The sequence below is a fragment of the Camelus dromedarius genome, chromosome 16, assembly GCF_036321535.1.
Source record: "Camelus dromedarius isolate mCamDro1 chromosome 16, mCamDro1.pat, whole genome shotgun sequence".
NCBI classification, from domain to species: domain Eukaryota; kingdom Metazoa; phylum Chordata; class Mammalia; order Artiodactyla; family Camelidae; genus Camelus; species Camelus dromedarius.
Window position 1 is genome coordinate 18910084 of NC_087451.1, and position 19145 is coordinate 18929228.

Sequence of the window (19145 nt, forward strand, 5' to 3'; positions counted from 1 at the left end):
CTAGAAAATCCATCAATGTAATTCACCACATTAATAAATTAAATATACACATATGCATATATATATTTACCTCGATCAATAATTTTAAAAAGCATTTGATAAGGTTCAACACTTACTTATGAAAAGAACTTCTAGCCAACAAAGATTAGGGAGGAAATTCCCATACTTAATGAAGAAAATTTAACCTCATCTCTTTTATCATTGGGGAAAGGACAAAGATGTCCACTGTTAACCCTTTGTTTGACAAAGTCCTAGAAGTCTTTTTTTTTTTTTTTTTTTTTTTTGGTGGAGGAACTGGGAATTGAACCCAGGATCTCTCCACCACTGAGATATTTCCCTCCCCACAAGTCCTAGAAGTCTTGATCAATATTGCAAGGAAGTAAAAGAAATAAGTAGTGTAAAGACTGAAAGAGGCAAAATAATACTGATTTGCAGATACATAATCATCTACTTAGAAAAGCTAATAGAATCAACAGAGAGACTATTAGAACAATCAAACGTGTTCAGCAATGCTGCTGTATCCAAGATCAACCTACAAAAAGTCGCTAGTATTTTATTTGCCAGCAATAACTAATCAGAAAATGCAATTTATAAAAACCACTCAGTTTGTATCACAGACAAAAATTATAAAGCATCTAGGAATTAACAAAGTATTCATAAGAAAAATTTTAATTCTACTAAAGAACATAGAAGATGATTTGAATAAATAAAGAAATAGTCCATGCTCTTAAATGGGATGACTTCACATTATAAAGATACCAGTTGTCCCCAGAATAACTTGTAATTGGATAGATTACCAATAAAAATCCAATTGGTGTTGTTTGGAAAGATCTTGATAATTTTATCCCCAAATTTGTTTGGAGCAATAAAAAAACCGTAAATGGGGTCTTGCCTGTCCAGAAACTTAAACTTGCTACAAAGCATGCAGCAATAACAACAGTAGTATTAGTGCAAGGACAGACAGATACACCAATGGAACAGAATACCAGCTCAGAGACAGACACTTGTATATACCAGAATTTGACACATGTAGATGTGGCTCGATACAAGAAAAATAAATTGGATCCCTAACATCCAAAACACGGATGAACTCTAGATGGATTAAAAAGACCTAAACGTGAAGAGTAAAACTACAAACTTATTGGAAGAAAATGTACATTTGTGTTGTGGAGATGGAAAAGAATATATGCAAACTTTCAAAACCACAGACTATAAGGGGGAAAAACCGGTCATTTTGATTGCACCAAATTTAAGGATTTCTATTAAATGAAATTCACCAAAGAAAAATTAATAGGCAGACAACAGAACAAGAGAAAATATTTGCTATGTCCAAATCTGACAAAGAACTGATATCGTTTGTTCAAATGTCTTGCCAATCAACAGGAAAAATGCTCCAAGTGAAGGTGGGCAGAGACTATAAGGAGGGACTTGGGAAAAAAAAAAAGAAAAGAAAGCCAAAGTGCTAACAAGTGTTTAAAGAAATGCTCCAAGCCATAAGTAATCAGAGAAAACTGCAGTAAGACATCACGTTTACCTACTGAACTGACAAATATTAGAAATCCAAACAAATTCTCATTTATTTGATTAAAATCTTGTATAGTCCATTCTAGATTTTAAAAGACTGGCCATCTCAATGTTGGTAAGGCTGTGTAGGAACTGGAACTTTCAGCCACTGCTGGTGGAAATGTACAATGGGACAACTACTTTGGAAAAGAGTTTGGCCAATTCATAAAAAGTTGTGCATACACCTATCATATAGTCCAGTCACTCTACTCCGAGGTATTTTCCAAGAGAAATGAAAGCATGTGTCCATACAAAGACTTGTACGTGAATGTTCCTAGCAGCCTTGTTTGTAATGGCCCCAAACTGGAAATAACCCGAATATCATCCATCAACAGGTGAATGGATAATCAAACTGATTACTGTTGATAATCAAATTAATAATATTTAGGAATGAACGCATAATACACGCAACACAGATGAATCTCAAAATAATTATGTTAAGTAAAAGAAGCCCAGACAAAAGGAATATGTTCTGTATGATCCTATTTGCATAAAGTTCTAAAAAATACAAACTACTCCATAATGACAGACAGCAGATCAGTGGTTGCCTAGGAGCTGAAGGGAGGAATTACAAAGAGGTACAAGGAAGCACTGGGGGTGATGGATGTGTTCATGAACTTGATTCTGGGTACGGTTTCACAAGTGTATACATATGTCAAAATGTATCAGATTACGGATGTTGACTTATTGTGGTAAACATTTCGCAATATATAAGAATAGCAAATCATTATGTTGTACACCTGAAATGCATATAATGTCATATGCCAATTATACCTCAATAAAAAAATCTTCTGACTTATCAAATTGTACATTTTAGACAGGAGGGTATCGCTCAGTGGTACAGTGCATGTTTGGCATGCACAAGGGCCTGGGTTCAATCCCCAGTACCTCCACTAAAAATAAATAAATAAATCAATAAACCTAATTTCCCTTCGCCCTTCCAAAAACAATTTTTTTTAAAAGAATAAAAAATAGGGGGGAGTGTATAACTCAGTGGTAGAGCGCATGCTTAGCATGAACGAGGTCCTGGGCCCCAGTACCTCCATTAAAAGAAATAAATAAACCTAATTACCTCCCCCCACCAAAAAAAAGTATCATTTAAAAAATATTTTTTGAAAAATGAATTGTACACTTTAAATATATGCAATTTATTGTCAATTATATCTCAAGAAAGCTGTTTTAAAAAACAAAAACAATAAAAACCTTATTCAATTCTATCTATTCTAAGCACTATATGAGTATTACATTATTCACCTTCATTAAAACCTGAAGCTGCGATACTATTATTATCTCCCTTCTCATTTTACCGATGAGGAAAATAAGGCACAAAGAGTTTAGGTAACTTTCCCAAGGGCACGAAGTTACCAAGTACCAGAGCTGGGACTCAAACTCAAGAGCTGGGACTCAAACTCAGGCCATTTGGGCCGAGAGTCCATACTCTTAACTATACTGCCTTTGGGTGGTTGTTGCCGGAGAGGATGTGGTGGTAGCAGAACACTCCGGAACTGCTGATGGAAAGGGAGACTGTGACTGTCCTTCTTCAGAGCAAGCTGGTAGTACTTAGTCAAATTAGGTATAAGTATACCCTATGACTCAGCAATTCCGCTCTCCACTGGTGGAGGTAGGTATAAATAAAGACCTAGACATCGGCAGAGGCAGAGAGACATCTCCCAAAATGAACTTGTATGAAAATGTTCATTGCCACATTATTTGTTGCGGCTGGGAATTGGAGGTGACGATGGGTGCTCTTCAACGAGATGAGTGATATTGTGGAATAGTATGCAACAATAACTTATGCAGCAATAAATTTGATCATCGCAGGGCATGAATGGGTTTTTAAAACATAGTGCTCACTGAAAATAAGATCAGAATAAAGTATACAACCAAATGCTATTTACATACATTAAAAATGCGTGCATGCAAAACAATTCATATTTTGCAAGAGCACAAATAAAAATGAGCATTAAATGCATTGGAATGGTTGCCTTTTGAGGGAGGACACATGAGATATGGGTATAAAAATAGAAGAAATTTAAAATAAATAAAAACAAGACATTGATCAATGAGGACAATGTACCAAGAACTGTGTCATTAATTCAACCTTCTGTACCTGAGACCCTAACTTAAGGACAAAATAGAGTGAAGGGACAAAGGGAGGAGGTGGCATTCTGGAGCTCAGGGGTCCAAGTTTTCCCTCTGGAAGCTGGAAGCAAAGTGGGCCTGTTGGGTAGGAACTGGAGACAGAAAGAGAGGAGAAATGTCCTGGCTCTCTCCTGCCCACCAGTCACTTACCTACCATGGGCTGAAGCCAGCCAGAAAGCAGTGAACACAGGAGCTTGAAAGCAGAAGCCTGCAGAGGTCAGCTCCCCATGACACAGGGCAGAGCTTAGGAAAGGCTAGAGTTGGCTCTTAGACCTAACAGGCCAAGGATTAATTTCTATGCAAGATCAACACACACAGGCTCCAATGCAAAGTTCCCACTTGTGTCCTGTGCCTCTCTCTTTCCCTTTCCCTCCTCCTTCAATCAATCTTGTTCTCCCACCTTCCAGGCCATTTTTCTTCCCCCCTCCCAACTCTCTCTCTTTATTCCTGTTCCTTTCTACTCCCCTATCACTTTCCCCATACTCTTTACTCTATCTCCCATATCTAGGCCTGATCTGCTTTCCTTGATTCCACTTTCCCTGGGTTTTACACCCCCAGAAGGGTCCTGAGATGCATCAGAACAAAGCATCTGAACAGGAGCAGGAATGTGGCCTGCCCCAAGCAGCAGGACAGAGCCCAGCCCTGCACTCCACCAGCTGCACTGAGTTGCGTCTGCCCCCAGCCCGTGTATCCCTCCTACTCCCTTTTTCCCTCTTGGCACCTTTCTCAGCTTTTCCTCTCTCTGCTCTCCTCCCTTTGTGATGTGCTGGCATCCTTGGGTTTCCCTTTACCTTCCTGATCGGTCCCTCTCTGCTTCCATCAATCGCTTCTGCTCCTTTCTACTCACGAATGATTGGTTCTCCTCAACAATCAGACCTTAGCTCATCATTCACACCCTCTTGGTCAGGTAGATCGAGCCATTCACCATAGGGTGCCCCCACTTTATGACTGCTCCCTAGTCTGTGTTCTTGGCCATCAGGAGCAGACCTCATTTCATTCATTCAACAGACATTTGCTGAGTGCCCACCTATGGGGTCCTGGGGATACAGAGGTCAACAAGATGACCACCTGTCTTCAAGTGAAGTACAGAGAAATGATGACAATATACTACACTGGGGACACATGGCTTTCTGGAGGAAAGCCAAGGAAGTTTTCGCAGAGAGGGTGAGCTTTTTTGGGAAGATGAATGGGAGTCCTCTGGTATTCCAGAATGAGGGATTACTATAGCAAAGGCACCAAGGACTGAAACAGCACAGCGTGTTCTGGGTACGAGAAGTACAAGAACTTGAAGGGAGAGGCTAGGAGGTAAGGAGGAGATAGGAGAGGAAAGGCAGGAGGTTTGGTTCACTCTGAAAGGGTTTAACTTGACACCAGGCAACAAAGACTTTTGGGGCAGGAGTGATGAGGTTGAGCTTTTTTATATTGTACTCTGCCCTCCCTGTAAAGGATAAGGAGGAGCAGGAGGATCAGTCAGGGTGATGGTGGTCTGGACCAAAGTAGCAAGAGTACAGGTGGAGAAAATCAGATGAGTGTGAGTTTAGGAGATGTGGGTAATTAACCGGATAAAGGGGCGTGCAGGAGAGGAGGAAGCAAGCATGACTTCCAGGATTCTGAGAGGAGTGACTTGGTGGCTAATGCGACCATTCATTGGGATGAGGAAGTTAGCAGGAGGAATAGGTTGGGATATGCTGATCACATGAGCTGCCCACCCAGGCAGCAGCTGAACACTCGGACTTGGAGTTTCAGAAAGAGACCTGGGTTGGACGTAAGGAAGCCTTAGGGAGGTAAAATGAAGGGAACAGTGGGCCAGAGACCACCCTGGTCCGATCCACTGCGGATCCGCTCTCTCCCTCCAGGTGGCACTACAGCCTCGCGCTTCTGAGGCCGGTTTTCCGAGCCGTGCGCTCTATGTACTGTGTTCACTGCTCTCGCGACCCGCCAACTCTAGGTCGCGCCGTCCTCGCTGGGCAGGATTTAGCTGGGGATGCAAACCTGGAGTGGCCTCCAGAAAGCGTGTCCAAGTCGTCCACGCGGCCAGCACATTCTTGGCAGCTCAGGGACCTCAGGGGTGGTGACGTAGTTGATGTGATCACCTGTCCCTTGGGCCGCCCCCAGGAACCAACGTGGGCAACGGATATAGGGGAAGGGCTAGAAAGGCAGTGCCTGGAGCAGGTATGCATGGAAAGACGACCACCGAGTCCAGACACCCAACGCCCTGGGAAAGGAATTTCCTGTCACCCGGGCCATCTCCGCGTGAGAAGCGAGTCGTGGACCCTTTAAGGCTCCATCTCCCTGACCTCCCCCACCCAGGACAGGCCGGGACACCCGGGACCTGACATTTGGCGTCTCCCAACGAGGGAGCTAAAAATAACCATGTAGGTTACTCCAGGCCATTGCTCCGCACCAACCCCGCGCGCCTGCTCGCGCTCTGTCTTGGGCTGTCCAAGTTCTCTCCCGGGCAAGTGTACCTGGCCCGTCCCCTCCTCTCGGACCCCGCTGTCCCAAGCCACCTCGCAGGGCTTTGAAGTCGCTCCTTCAGCCCCGAACTTTGGGCGGAGTCTTCACACTAAGAACAGACTCCCGGTCTCCCAGGACCTTTCTCTCAAAACTTCCCAGCGGAAGGTTGGCGGGAACGCTGAGGGGCGTGGCCTCACTGGCCAACCCAAGAGCTCTTGCCAAACTCTCAGACCCGAGCTCGGGGGGGAGTGGCCTTCTGGGGTGTGCGGGCTCCTGGCCAATGGGTGCTGTGAAAGGCGTGGCCCTGGGGGCTGCGGGGGCTCTTCGGGTCTTTTGCCCCCAGCCCAGCTCGGCCAGAAAACCAGGAGCTGTTCTCTGGCTTCTCGGCCTGTGACAGTGGGTCCCGCCGGGCCGGCCCTCCGCACATCGCTCCGGGACCCCCGTCGCCCCCGCGCCCTCTGTCCGCCAGCCTGGGGCCGCAGACCCCCAGTCGCCTCCCTCTTGTCTACGGCAGCTCTTGGCGTCTCCAGCTCCTAAGACAAGATGCCATCGGGCTTTCAACAGATCGGCTCCGAAGTAGGGTTTAGCATGTTGGGGCGGGACGGGGACACGGGTCCCGCTTTTCTCGGGCTGGGGTCGCGGTTGGGGTCAGCTAGGGGGCGGTCCTTGCTCAGGCCCAGGGGGTGGGGGTGGAGGACTGGCTATTTATACCAGGGCAGGACGACCCGTGACTGTCGGATTCCAATACCTCCAAGAGACAGAGTGGGTCTGGGGAACCATTCGGAGACACACGGGCCGTAGCTGGATTCTTCAAGTCCAGGGTTCTCCCGCTTCTCTAGTTTGCGGCGCGCTGAGCCAGGATCGGGAACACCCTGCCCTTGATCCAGCTTGAGAAAGCAGACCCCGGCAGGTCTTGCCCTCCAGAAGCTGTCGGTCTGTCCCGGATCGCCCGCAGTTTTTCGAGGACCGGAGGCTCTCCGTAGGCACCCCCACCCCCACTCTTGGCAGTCCTCCAGGACACTGAACTTTCCCTCGGCCCCATGGTTGGTGGAGGGTTAGAGGGGAGTGTCAGCCCTCCCTCCCCCAGCTCAGGTTTCCATTTCGAGACAGTCTGTGCCGCCAGCGATCAGCCACCACCGCCACCGCCCCTCACACCACCTTCCCGCCCCCATCCCCTGGGCAAGGCTCTCCCAGGCAAAAGTCGGCATGGCCCCCTGCCCTTCGTCGAAGCTTAGAGGGGGAAGGGAGGCCAGGGAGGAGACAGACAAGAACACAGGCCCGGAGGAACGACCGTGATGTCCTTTTGGGAATTGCCCTTCTTGAGCCTGTTGGGGGCTTCCAGGAGCCAGCAGAAAAGAGGAAAAGAGGACAGAGGCTGATGACAATAATGAATTTGTCACTTTATAAAACCAGCGTTGTTGGGGATGCCGTTAACATTGTTAACATTTGATTTCGCTTTTCACACTTTCATTGACAGGTAGGCAAAGCAGGCAACACCAACCCTATCTATCTCCCCAGTCCGGAGTAGGGAAGTGACTTAGCCAAGGTCACACAAACCCAAACTCAGATCTCTTAAGGCCAAGCGTGTCCCAAGGTCACAGAGGAATTATGAGACTCAGGTCCTCAAACATTTCTCTGCCTGTGGGACTCACATCAGTTTCTCCTCCATGCCTTGGGACTCTCGGGTTCTTCCTGCTCTTGTTTACACTGAGATCTTCCAATGATTCCTAATATGGCCCACTTTCCCTCACCCAACATGTTGGATGGAACCCAGCACCTTAAAGCTCCCACTGGCCCTGGGCCCCTGGAGGAAGGAAAGAAGCCACGGTTGCATGTGACATGCCTCCTCTCTGCTTCCGCCTGCCCAGGATGGGGAGCCCCCTCAGCAGCGAGTCACTGGGACCCTGGTCCTCGCCGTATTCTCTGCTGTGCTCGGCTCCTTGCAGTTTGGCTACAACATTGGGGTCATCAATGCCCCCCAGAAGGTGAGGGGGCTACCACCCGCAGAATGGGGGGGTGCCTGAACAAGGCAAGGGGTGTTGCAGGAGAGTAGGGAAGGAGAAGTTGGCAGGGAATCATCGGCGTGCTGTCTCCCCAGGTGATTGAACAGAGCTACAATGAGACGTGGCTGGGGAGGCAGGGGCCCGAGGGACCAGGCTCCATCCCCCCAGGCACCCTCACCACCCTCTGGGCTCTTTCCGTGGCCATCTTCTCTGTGGGCGGCATGATCTCCTCCTTCCTGATTGGTATCATCTCTCAGTGGCTGGGAAGGTATGGGGCTGGAGGGCAAGGGTGGGGGAACAGGAAGGGAGACAGAGCACGGGGGCCAAATTCTCACAGCCCCACTCTGCCTGCCAGGAAGAGGGCAATGCTGGTCAACAACAGCCTGGCGGTGGTGGGGGGCGCCCTCATGGGCCTGGCCAACATGGCTGCCTCCTACGAGATGCTCATTCTTGGACGGTTCCTCATTGGCGCCTACTCAGGTACCCCGGGCGCTCTGGTCCTGCTTCATGCCTTGATCTCCCTCCCTCTCCCTGGGCTGGGGAATAGGAGTGGGCAGCTGCCCTCACAACCTCTCTCCTTCCCTCTGCCCAGGGCTGACATCAGGGCTGGTGCCCATGTACGTGGGGGAGATCGCCCCCACTCACCTTCGGGGCGCTTTGGGGACACTCAACCAACTGGCCATCGTCATTGGCATTCTGATCGCCCAGGTGACTAAACCTGGCCTCCTGGGGGGCTAGGCAGGGGGTTGGGATGGGGCTCTGTGGACAGGCTGAATGGCCTGCCCTCCCTCCCATGCTTCTCCCACAGGTGCTGGGCTTGGAGTCCATGCTGGGCACTGCCACTCTATGGCCAGTACTCCTGGGCATCACAGTGCTGCCTGCCTTCCTACAGCTGGTCCTGCTGCCCTTCTGCCCAGAAAGCCCCCGCTACCTGTACATCATCCGGAACCTGGAGGGACCCGCCAGAAAGAGTGAGCTTCCACACCATCTTGCTAGCACCTGTCCTCCTCCCAGACCCTGTCTGCTCTCTCAGGCCTGACCCTCTTCACCTCCAGGTTTGAAGCGCCTGACAGGCTGGGCTGACGTGTCTGGAGCACTGGCAGAGCTGAAGGAGGAGAAACGGAAGCTGGAGCATGAGCGGCCACTGTCTCTGCTCCAGCTCCTGGGCAGCCACACCCATCGGCAGCCCCTTGTCATTGCAATTGTGCTGCAGCTGAGCCAGCAGCTGTCAGGCATCAATGCAGTAAGTATGCAGCAGCCTCCAGGAAGGGCAAGGGTTAAGGAATGGCCCAAGAGGAGGGAGGAAGGGGGCAAGCCCCATCTGTTAAAATGCATGGTCAGTTCAGCTTGGTGTGGTTGCCAGGGAGGAAGGGACAGCCCCACCATCTCCTTTTCTTCTCCCTTACATCTAGGTTTTCTATTATTCAACCAGCATCTTTGAGACAGCAGGGGTAGGGCAACCAGCCTATGCCACCATAGGAGCTGGTGTGGTCAACACGGTCTTCACCTTGGTCTCGGTAACTGCTGGCCTCTGGAAGGGCTCCCACCACAGGCTTCACATCCCATCCACCCATCCCTCCCACTTCCTGAGCCCTGAAGGCCCCTCGTAAGCCCTGGCTCTCCCCACAGGTGTTCTTGGTGGAACGGGCTGGGCGCCGGACACTCCATCTCTTGGGCCTGGCAGGAATGTGTGGCTGTGCCATCCTGATGACTGTGGCTCTGCTTCTGCTGGTGAGACCTGGGGAGAGGGGAGGGGACCAGCGGCCCAAACCGTGGGAACTGCCCCAAGAGGCTCTGTGGGCAGCCAGGGCCATTCCTCAACGTCCATGCCTTCCACCCTGGGGTCAGCCGTGTGCCAGGACTATGGGTGTGTGCTCCCAGGGGACCCAGGCTGCACTTCCTCCTGCCCTGGGAGGAGGGTGGAGCACAATCCTGGCAGCCAGGTAGGACAGCCACTGTCTGGCCTCAGGAAGAGTAACTCCTAAACGCTCAGCTCTAGAACCAAGGGGGAATTGATAGCCCTAAGAGCAGAAAGACCAACCGTATGTTCCCTCTGCCCTGGATCAGCACAGGGTGGCCAGCTGAATGTCAAGTGCTCAAGGGCCTGTTCTAACCAAGGGGGACAGCACCCCCTCCCACCCCCCTGAGCAGCTGGGAGTGGTAGATGCCGCTTTGCTGGGTTGAGGGAAAAGGAAGATCCAGAAAGATGTGACCTGAATTCTCCACCCTCCCTGCCTGGCTCCTAGGAGCGGGTTCCAGCCATGAACTATGTCTCCATCGTGGCCATTTTTGGCTTTGTGGCCTTCTTTGAGATTGGCCCTGGCCCTATCCCCTGGTTCATCGTGGCCGAGCTCTTCAGCCAGGGACCTCGCCCGGCAGCCATGGCTGTGGCTGGTTTCTCCAACTGGACGTGCAACTTCATCATTGGCATGGGTTTCCAGTATGTTGCGGTAGGTCCCCTGCGCCTGCCTCTGCCCCCATCTCCCTGTCAGCCAGAAAAGGGCAATTCATAGTTAGCCCAATTTCCAGCCAGCGTATCCCCCTCCTACAGTCTAGGGGTCACTTTGGTGGATCATGGGGGTTCTGAAGACCAAGTACTCTGCCAGAAAGATCAAAGTAAAGAAGGGAGCTGAACTAGATTGGATAACAGGTGTCTTCAAAATAAAGTAGTGGCATAACTTAGACTAGGAATAAAATGATAACCTTCACATTAATACTGCAAAGGGCTGGGAAGCCACTCTGAGTGAAGTAACTCAGGATGTAGCGAGAGAGGACAACGCTAGGAGAGTTGGGGTTCAGAGAATTCTTTTATCACTAAGTTCTCCTGGTAATTTCCCTCACCCTGCAAAGGAGCCACCTGCGTTGTGCAGTATTCTAGCTCCCTGTGAAGGTCTTTAGTCCCTGGCTTGCCTGAGACCACCGGTTCCCTCCTCTCTGTCAACACTTCTTTCTCCACTGTCCCAGGATGCTATGGGTCCCTACGTCTTCCTTCTATTTGCGGTCCTCCTGCTTGGCTTCTTCATCTTCACCTTCTTAAAAGTGCCTGAAACCCGAGGCCGGACGTTTGACCAGATCTCAGCAGCCTTCCGCCGGACACCCTCCCTTTTAGAGCAGGAGGTGAAACCCAGCACAGAACTTGAGTACTTAGGGCCAGATGAGAATGACTGAGGGGCCAGGCTGGGGTGGGAGAGCCAGTTCTCTCGACCTGCCCAGAGACCCCCCTCCTTTCCTCTGCAGCACTTTAACCCTCTCTTCCCCGTTACTTCCAGGGTGGAGAAAACCCCTGCAGCCTGGTGGAATGGGGAAGCTGGAGGGGAGGGTGGTCTGAGCACCCCCTCATTCCCCTCGTGTGACTCTTGGATTATTTATGTGTTGTGGTTAGGCTGTGGCCACGGGATGGCCCATTCTCCCCTCTCACCTTCTCCTTCCTCCATAGCCACCCCCACCCCCGCCCAACCTCAGCTCCCAGATACTTCCGCCCCCTGCTGGAGGAGGGGGAGGGGAGGCGCTAGGACTGACTTTTTGGCCAGGGTGAACTGAAGCAGGACTGGAGAAGTCCAGTTCTTGCCACCTGGGACTCCTCCCACTCTGACACTTTCTCTGAATTCTTGCCACATAGGCTCTGGGTGACAGGGGGTCTGTCTTGACCTCTCTAGGGCAAAGGATGCACCTCCCCACCCCGCCCCCGCCCCAGGGTCTAACCTCATCTCCTTCACTGCAAGCTCAGTCCTCTCGCTCAGCCTTCCAGGGCGGGAGGGAACATGCGTTCACCCGTGGTCAGAGGAAGGGACAGCGGGCTCCCCTCTAGACTCAGGGCTCTGGGCCACACCCCAGCTGCTCCCCAAGGCTGCCAGGTGGGGGCCCCAGCTCTTTCCTCCTCTCCCGTCCTGGAAGAGCGTTGTACCCACAGGCTTTTGACCAACTAAGGGAAAGAGGGATTTGAAAGGCTGCCTGTGAACACGGGGCTGGGAGGAGCCTTCAGATATTTTTGTATATGTTTCAAAAAAGAGGGGGCAGGGAGAAGAAACCGAAGGTCTGTTGTACTAAATGTATATATAGAGATCCATATATAAAGTCACTGTATGAGATGAGCGTCCTGTTGTGTGGAGGTACCCAAGATGGGACCATGGCCACCACCCCACACCCTGCCTCCTCTCCATCCTGCCTTAGTTCAAGGTTGCAGAATCCTCTGCGTGCTGTCACTCACGCCCCCACTGACAGTTTCAGTCACTGCTTTTATTAATGGTCATAAATGCTCAGGTAAGTTGTGGCCGGAAGTGCCAGATGCTGCTCTAGGCACTTCGGGAAACACTCAACTCTGCCAGGAGGTCATAGCCCATTTCACAGATGGGAAAAGGGACTCACAGGGATGAAAGCATTTGTACAGAGCCACCCAGCTAGAAACGGGGAACAAGAGCTGGAGAGCAGGCCCTGCCCACCACCCCCCATCCTCCTCCCCCAACTTCTACAGCAAGGTACCAGCCAGGCTCCCTCAGGCTCCAAACAGAAAAAAGGCAGAGACCAAGACAACAGGAAAGCCTGTTTTTGTTTTTATTGGAGGCTCAGGTGGCACATGACAGTTCATAAAAAGACTTCAGAGGTAGGGGGTAGCAGGGAAACAAAAAATAAACTGGGGTGGGAAAGAAAAACAACCAGGAGGAGGTAAGAGCTGGCTGGTTCCTTCTCAGCCTGATTTAGGGGAGGGAGTTGGTGCCTCTGAACAAGAAGGATCGATTCCCTTCCTTCAACCCTTGGTAAGGGAGAGAGGGGGGGAAAAAAAGGCTGTTGCTTTGGCCCTCCTGAGTCTCAAGGAAAAAGGGGAAAAGCTGGTGTTTCGATGTCATGAATTATGGGAAAGGGGGGAGGGAGGTGCTGGGTAAGATACAGGTCAGTTGGAAAAACTGGCAGATACACCTGAGAGGAAAAGAGATGGAAGAATCACCACCAGCAACTTGTCATTCCCAGACCCCCACCCTCTTGGTACCTGACATGGGCCTGTGCCACCCACAGGCAGCCACTCACCAGATGGTGGCTCTGGGTGTCCTTTGAGTTGGAATCACTCCAGTATGGTGGTTGGGGGGTCCCCACTGTTGATGGGGGCTGAGGTCTAGAGAGAACAAGGTGGTGCACTGAGACCGTCTGGTTTTTTGGAGCCCTCAAAATCAACTTTCTCCTCCCTTTGCTCTTCCCGTTCCTCCCCCAATTCACATCCAAGAGCTGGTGCTATGGCCCCAAGCAGAGCTGAGTGGGAGTCTGCAGAGGGTGACACAGGCTTGATTGCCTCTGTTGGAGTTTCCTGGTGGGTGGGGGTGCCTGTCAGGGGTGGACCCAGCAGGACTAGCTTTTGGGAGCAGGGCCAGGAGAAGGGGCACGAAGAGTGGAAATGGAAGGGCAAAGAAGATAGAAGTGGGGCAGAAGGGAGAGGGAGAAGCTGGCTCCAGCCTTTTCTTTCCTTCTCCTCTGCAACTCACACCCCCTACCGACAGTCCAAGGTCCTTACTTCCGGGGCTGTGGGCTGCCTGGGTCCAGGGGGCTGCTGCCGTCTCCGCTGGAAGTAGGGGCGGTTTCGTGGGCGCTGGGGCTCAGGCCGGGAACCGTCAGTGGGGCCTTGGCTGGGCTTGGTCTCACCATCTCCACCTTCTGTGGTAGGCTGCTGGGGGGGCCTGGGGCGGAAAGGCCTGGAGAGAGAAGCGAAGACCCTGAAGGGACAGGAGCCCAGTGTGGACTAAGTTCCTGCCTGCCAGGACCCCCCAGCAGAGGTAGACTAGCCAGCCTCCCCATCCCCACCCCACCCCAGGGGCGCCTGCTTCCACCTGGGCACCTAAGCAGTAATGGCTCAGATACCCAGCCCCCCTCACCCTAGCTTCAGGCCCTTCCTGCTTCCCATCCTCCTGTCCCCATCCAGGCTGGTGAAGGCGAAGAGGCACCCAGGAGAGGCAGTCTTACCTTCGGTACCTGGGCCTGAATCTGGGTGGGGGGACCCGCTCATCTCCTTGCTGTTGGTCCCCCTCCAACGGAGCTGTCTCTTTGGGTTCTACCGCGTCAGTACCCTGGGGACACAAAGGCCCAGGTGAGCCCAGGGGCACCCCCAGTTCTTCCCAGCCCACCCTTCCACTTCCCCTGGGGACTCTGGTCTCCAGCCTCACCCACTCCCGCTCCTTTCCCAGGACTCGGGCAGCTGGTTCCCATGTTCCCAGTTCCCCTCACCTCGATGGACTGCTGCTGGTTGGGGGGCCGAGGGCCTCGCACAAAGCGCCGGCGGTAGAAGAAGGGCAGTGGGCGGCGGCGTCTGGGCCGCTGCCCAGGGTCTTCAGCTCGTTCCCCTTTGCTGCCTGGTTCTGTCCCGCCTGACGGAGCCTCTGCCACCATGGGTGGCGGGGCAGCTGGGCGGGGCCGGGGGATGAATCTGCGGAACCTACGTCGGTTGGGGGCAAAGCGGCTGCCCTTCACGGGCACACCTCCGGGCCCAGTCACATTAGCCGCTTCTGCACCCTGGTTAGGAGGTGGAGAGGGACTGGTGAGAAGTTGCTCCAGTGACAGACGCACAACATTCTCAGTTTTGAGTCCTGGTCTTCCTGTCCTTCCAGCTAAAGGCCCCTCTCCAGCTTTCCCCCAGCTCCTCTAACTTCCAGTTCTTTCCACCCTCCTCTAGGGGAACAGCAGTGGGTGTTCGGGCCCTTCTAGGAGGGGCCACATCTGCCACTGGTCCTTTTGAAGCAGCTGCTTACTGGACCATCTTAAGGTTTAGACTGGAGGTAGGGGTAGAGGTGGAGAAAGAGGGCTGACTGGCAAGCCTTGCCCTCATGGAGGGCTGGCTCTGAGAGGAGACGGTGGTCCAGGGCCCTTGATGGAGAACAGACATGGGAGTGCTTGGTGAACTACAAAGAAACTCAGATGTTACTGACTGGTGACAGGGACACGTTCTTTAGGACATCCCATAGAGTGGCAAGAGTGTTAAGGATGACAATGTCTGTGTGAGGACAAGTCCCGGGCCCACAGCCTGGGCTGTCTGGCCAGGGGAAGAGCTGGCCTCAGGAGGCCAGAGCCTGGGGGCCCTCCAGGCGGCCCTCCCACAGCTTGGTGGACTCTGCATCCCACCGCAGTTCCCGAACCTTCTCTCCTTCCACAACATCGAACTCCACAGTCTCCCCATCTCCAACGCTGCGCAGAAACTTCCTGGGGTTGTTTCTTTTAATAGCTGTCTGGTCAGGGAAAGGGTGGGAGAAAGGTGAAGACAGCAAGCTGGGAGTCCCATAGCCCTGGGAGTCCCATAGCCCTGCGGGTCCCCCACCCAACTTTTTCTTTTCAGCGTTTTACTGGTGGGCCTAGGCTGGAGGGCAGAGCGAGGAGAAGGGAGTCAAAGTTTAGCGGGGGAAAAGCTATCAACTAGGGGCCTCAGCACAATTGTGCAGTTACCACCATCCCCAGCACACATTCCCTCCTCCCTTGACTGCTCAGGGATTTCAGGAAGGGGAGCAAGAAACATGAACTCGGAAGCAGAACAAAAAGCCAAGATAGTCTTAAGTTGCAAAGTGGGTAAAACATACTATTCTTACCTCAATCCCACTGAAAGCACTTTCCACCAAAGCAGTGGTTCTCAAACTGCGTGTGCATCAGAATCACCTGGAGAGCTCATTAAAACAAACTGCTGGCCGCTCCGCCAGGCCAGGTTGATTGGCTAGGTCTGAGGTAGGCCTGAGAATTTGGCTGGCAGGTGATGCTGCTGGTGCGGGGACCACACTTTGAGAACTAGTGCATCCAAGTAGCGCTGGCCTGTGTCCCTTCCCACGGACACCGCCTTGATTAATTCCCAGGGTGTTAACAGGTCCTGGCGTGTGATGCCCAAGGGGCAACAGGTACATTGCTTGCAGACAACCCAGCACAAGTGGGGCCAATGCAGTGAATACAGGCACCTGGGGCAGATGGAGGGGGGAACTATTTCCTGGTGGGCATGCTGCTTCCAGGTAAAAGCTGGAGAAACATGATCTATGCTGCTTAGAATAATGAAGGCCAAAGAGGGTGGGTTCCTGCCCTCGGAAAGCCAACCTAGCTCTTACCTGGTGAACAAAGACATCCTCCTTGGTGTCATTCCTGCAGAACAGGATGGGTTGTTAGGGGTGACTTTGATGAGGTGCTCACCTCCACTGAAGCCTCTCAAGCTGCCCATTCCTAAGCTCCAAGGGCCCATCCTCTCCACCTTATGTGGCTACTTGAGGTTAGACTGGGCCCTCCCCCTGAAGATGGGATGAAAAGAATATTCCTAAGCCTCCATGAAAAACCTGGGCTTCACCAGGAAAAGGCAGAGCAGGGGGAGGCAAAGGCACCTTGAAGGAGCTGGGCCAGCTTTTACCTGCCGAGCACGCCACCCTCTACCCCAGGGCACCTTAGAACCTGGTAGTGCTGGGTGTAACTGTCCCTAGCCAGCAACCCCTCTTCCCCAATCCACATCAAGGGTGGAAAATTCCACTCTGTTTCCTTTCTTCTACAGTCAAGGAGGAAGAAAAGTAGGGACAGGGGTAGAAGTGCAGAACAAGTTTGAGGAGGGGACATGTTAAGAACTGGCTCCAAATAGCCACAAAACTTTATTTTCAGCCTGGAGGTTAACCCCAGGGTCAGGCCCCCTCTCAGCACACCAAGAAATCAAGGGTGAGAGATTGTTCGATCATTCTGTCACCACCTCGCCCATCACTCCAGTTTATCCTAGCACCCCAATGAGGGGGGGAGAATGGAGAGGTTTTCCTTCAGAACTTCCCAGGAGTCTTCAGTTTCCAGAATTAGAGAGGGACCATTCCCTAGAACAAGTGTTCTAGCTTTAAAGCACTTGGATCTGCACAAAGGTCAGCCTGCTAAGAGGGAACCAGGGCCTCCCAGGAGGGCTGGGCTGGGCAGGGTGCCTGGGCTGCGGAAGGGCCCACTGGGGGAGACCTCAGCTCAGAATCCCAGAATCTGCCACCACAGCCCCTCCCAGTGCCAGAGGGGGTGGGGCTGCCTAACTGAAGGAAAGCAGCATCCGCAGGCTGGGCTGGTGCTTTCCTTCCCCAACCCCCACCAGACTCAGTTCCATCAGGTGGGGGATTCAATGAGCTAACAGCTCTCTAAGGGAGATGAGTTATGGGAATGCTATGTGTGCTGCCGGAAACAGGAAATGAGAGGATTCCAGCCCAGAGGCACGGAGAGCAGGTACATTCTGCCCCAAAGGTGGTGGCAAACTAAACCAGGTGACACAGACAAGCTGAAAGGGTCAGAGCCAGGTTTGCCAACTTCCTAGATCATTAACCCTCTGCTGCCCTTGAAGATGTGGAGGAGGCTTCATCTTGCCCACATCTGTGCTGTGGTTAAAGACTTTCAATCAGTGTCAGCTGGACACTGCAACCATGTGCCTTGGTAGGGATAGAGATGAGGCTGGGAAGATGTCCAGTCTTACAGGCCACTTTGGAAGAGACCCATTCCACCCCCTCCCTGGGTTCCTCAGATACCTGTTGATGAATCCGTAACCATTCCGCACGTTGAACCATTTGACAGTGCCCAGGACTTGGATTGCTGCCAGGCAAAGATGCAGTGGGGGCAGTAAGATGGGGGAAGAGATGGAGCTGCACTCAGCTTTGAGACACTCCAAACATCTAACCTACCTCCCTATTACCTATTAAGCTTAACTCACGCCAACCAGGTTTTCACCCAGTAGCGTCAAGGCATCCTTAAGTTCCACTAAATGGAAGCGCCCACAGAGCGCGGCTCAGGCTTTGAAAACTCTTCGATTCTAAGGCATGTTCCTCATATCCTACAAATCCAGGCCCTTCACCTAGAACCAGGTACTCACCTGGTCCACGAAGTTCCGCCCTCAAGTCATAACTGAGGATCTTTCTAGCCCTCTCAATGTAAGGGTCCCTAGTGCACCTTTCCTGCCGGGCTCAGAGATTTACGGAGTACTAACCCGAGTCAACAAGGCTGTCTCCCGCCCCCGGGGCGTGGCCAGACACTAACTGGGCCTGCCCACCATACCCTCCCGCCCAGAAAGATACGGCAGGGTTTCCCACCAGGGGAACCCACTTCAGTCCGCTGCGCCCAGCCTAGGTAGTCCTTTGAGCCTCTGGGCCAGACCGGCCTTCAGCTTTCAGGACCCTGCCGGGCTCCACGATGCCCCTCCCCCAGCCCGCCAACCCGTCAGAGCCGTCCTGGCGCGCGCCCCGCCCCTCACCCAGCACCGGCTTGTCCGCCTGACTTCGGGCCTGGGTAGCGGGGGTCCCCGAGGCCGTCGTTGCCGGGTTGCCAGGGGTGCGGGGGCCTGGCGCCGAAGGGGTCCCAGCAGCAGGGCCCGAGGCGGCTCCGACCCCGCCGCCACCCGCCCCGCCGCCTGTTTTCTGTGGCTCCCCTGCAGGCACGGGGACCACCACCGCTACCACCCCTGCCGCCGTCGCGGGCACCGTCGCCGCGGGGGCCGCTGTCGCCACCACCGCCGCCTCCGCCTCGCTCATCCCACCGGGTCCGGTACCGGCCCCCGCCGCCACCTCCTCCTCCGCCGCCGCCGCCGCCACCGCCCCGGCCCCTCCCCCAGGCTCGCGAACCCGCCGCGCCTCTCGGTCCTCGCGCCCCGAGCCTCGCCCGCACGCCTGCAGCGGGCCGTGAGCGGAAGCCAATCGCAACCTTCAGCTGCGCCGCGCGCAGGCCCCGCCTCCCGGCCACAGGCCAATCCTAGCCGAACAGCCCCCGGGCCCGCATGCCGGCCCCGCCTCCCAGACTTCGCTCAGGGACCGAGGCCCCCGCCCGCAGCCCTGTAAGTACACCTGGGCCCCGCCCCATGCCGTCACGTGACCGACCCCAGCTCAAACCATTGGTCGACGGCCTCTTTCCCCTCCCCCCCCGCCCCTTTCCACCGGCCGCGGGAAATCAAACGGGCTGGGCGCTCCCCAACCGCCACCTGGTCTCTGCGCGGAGGGGCGAGGCAGGGGCGCGCAGCTCCAACGTTGCCCCTGAGGACCCGGG

The 19145-nt window shown here is 53.4% G+C and overlaps 2 protein-coding genes across 3 annotated transcripts; one reads left to right on the forward strand and one right to left on the reverse strand.

The window, feature by feature from the left end:
- The first annotated feature begins 6476 nt into the window (after positions 1-6476).
- Positions 6477-12251, forward strand: SLC2A4 (solute carrier family 2 member 4). 2 transcript variants are annotated; one of them, XM_064495163.1, is made up of 11 exons: positions 6477-6738; positions 8031-8147; positions 8261-8433; positions 8521-8645; positions 8758-8873; positions 8974-9136; positions 9221-9408; positions 9578-9682; positions 9795-9896; positions 10412-10615; positions 11435-12251. In XM_064495163.1, exons 1-11 carry the CDS (start codon positions 6706-6708, stop codon positions 11516-11518), a joined length of 1410 nt encoding a protein of 469 aa, XP_064351233.1. In that variant the 5' UTR covers positions 6477-6705; the 3' UTR covers positions 11519-12251. The 2 variants fall into 2 exon arrangements, with proteins under 2 accessions (XP_064351233.1, XP_010994851.1); XM_010996549.3 differs by having other exon boundaries at positions 6479-6738; positions 11130-12251.
- A 457-nt stretch (positions 12252-12708) lies between these two features.
- Positions 12709-18669, reverse strand: YBX2 (Y-box binding protein 2). The gene is made up of 9 exons (XM_064495164.1): positions 18361-18669; positions 17642-17705; positions 16223-16256; positions 15278-15367; positions 14373-14657; positions 14112-14215; positions 13666-13843; positions 13188-13272; positions 12709-13079 (listed from the first exon to the last, which is right to left on the reverse strand). The coding sequence occupies exons 1-8, from the start codon at positions 18635-18637 to the stop codon at positions 13222-13224; spliced, it is 1083 nt and encodes a 360-aa protein (XP_064351234.1). The 5' UTR covers positions 18638-18669; the 3' UTR covers positions 12709-13079; positions 13188-13221.
- Positions 18670-19145: the final 476 nt, after the last annotated feature.

Coding starts and splice junctions, on each gene's coding strand:
- SLC2A4 (XM_010996549.3), top strand. CDS start 6,706: ATGCCATCGGGCTTTCAACAGATCGGCTCCGAA. Junction 9,683..9,794: donor CGGTCTTCACCTTGGTCTCG/GTAACTGCTGGC, acceptor CTCTCCCCACAG/GTGTTCTTGGTGGAACGGGC. Junction 9,897..10,411: donor CTGTGGCTCTGCTTCTGCTG/GTGAGACCTGGG, acceptor CCTGGCTCCTAG/GAGCGGGTTCCAGCCATGAA.
- YBX2 (XM_064495164.1), bottom strand. CDS start 18,637: ATGAGCGAGGCGGAGGCGGCGGTGGTGGCGACAGCGGCCCCCGCGGCG. Junction 17,706..18,360: donor GGCGGACAAGCCGGTGCTGG/GTGAGGGGCGGG, acceptor TTTGCCTGGCAG/CAATCCAAGTCCTGGGCACT. Junction 13,273..13,665: donor GGCAGCCCACAGCCCCGGAA/GTAAGGACCTTG, acceptor TGTTCTCTCTAG/ACCTCAGCCCCCATCAACAG.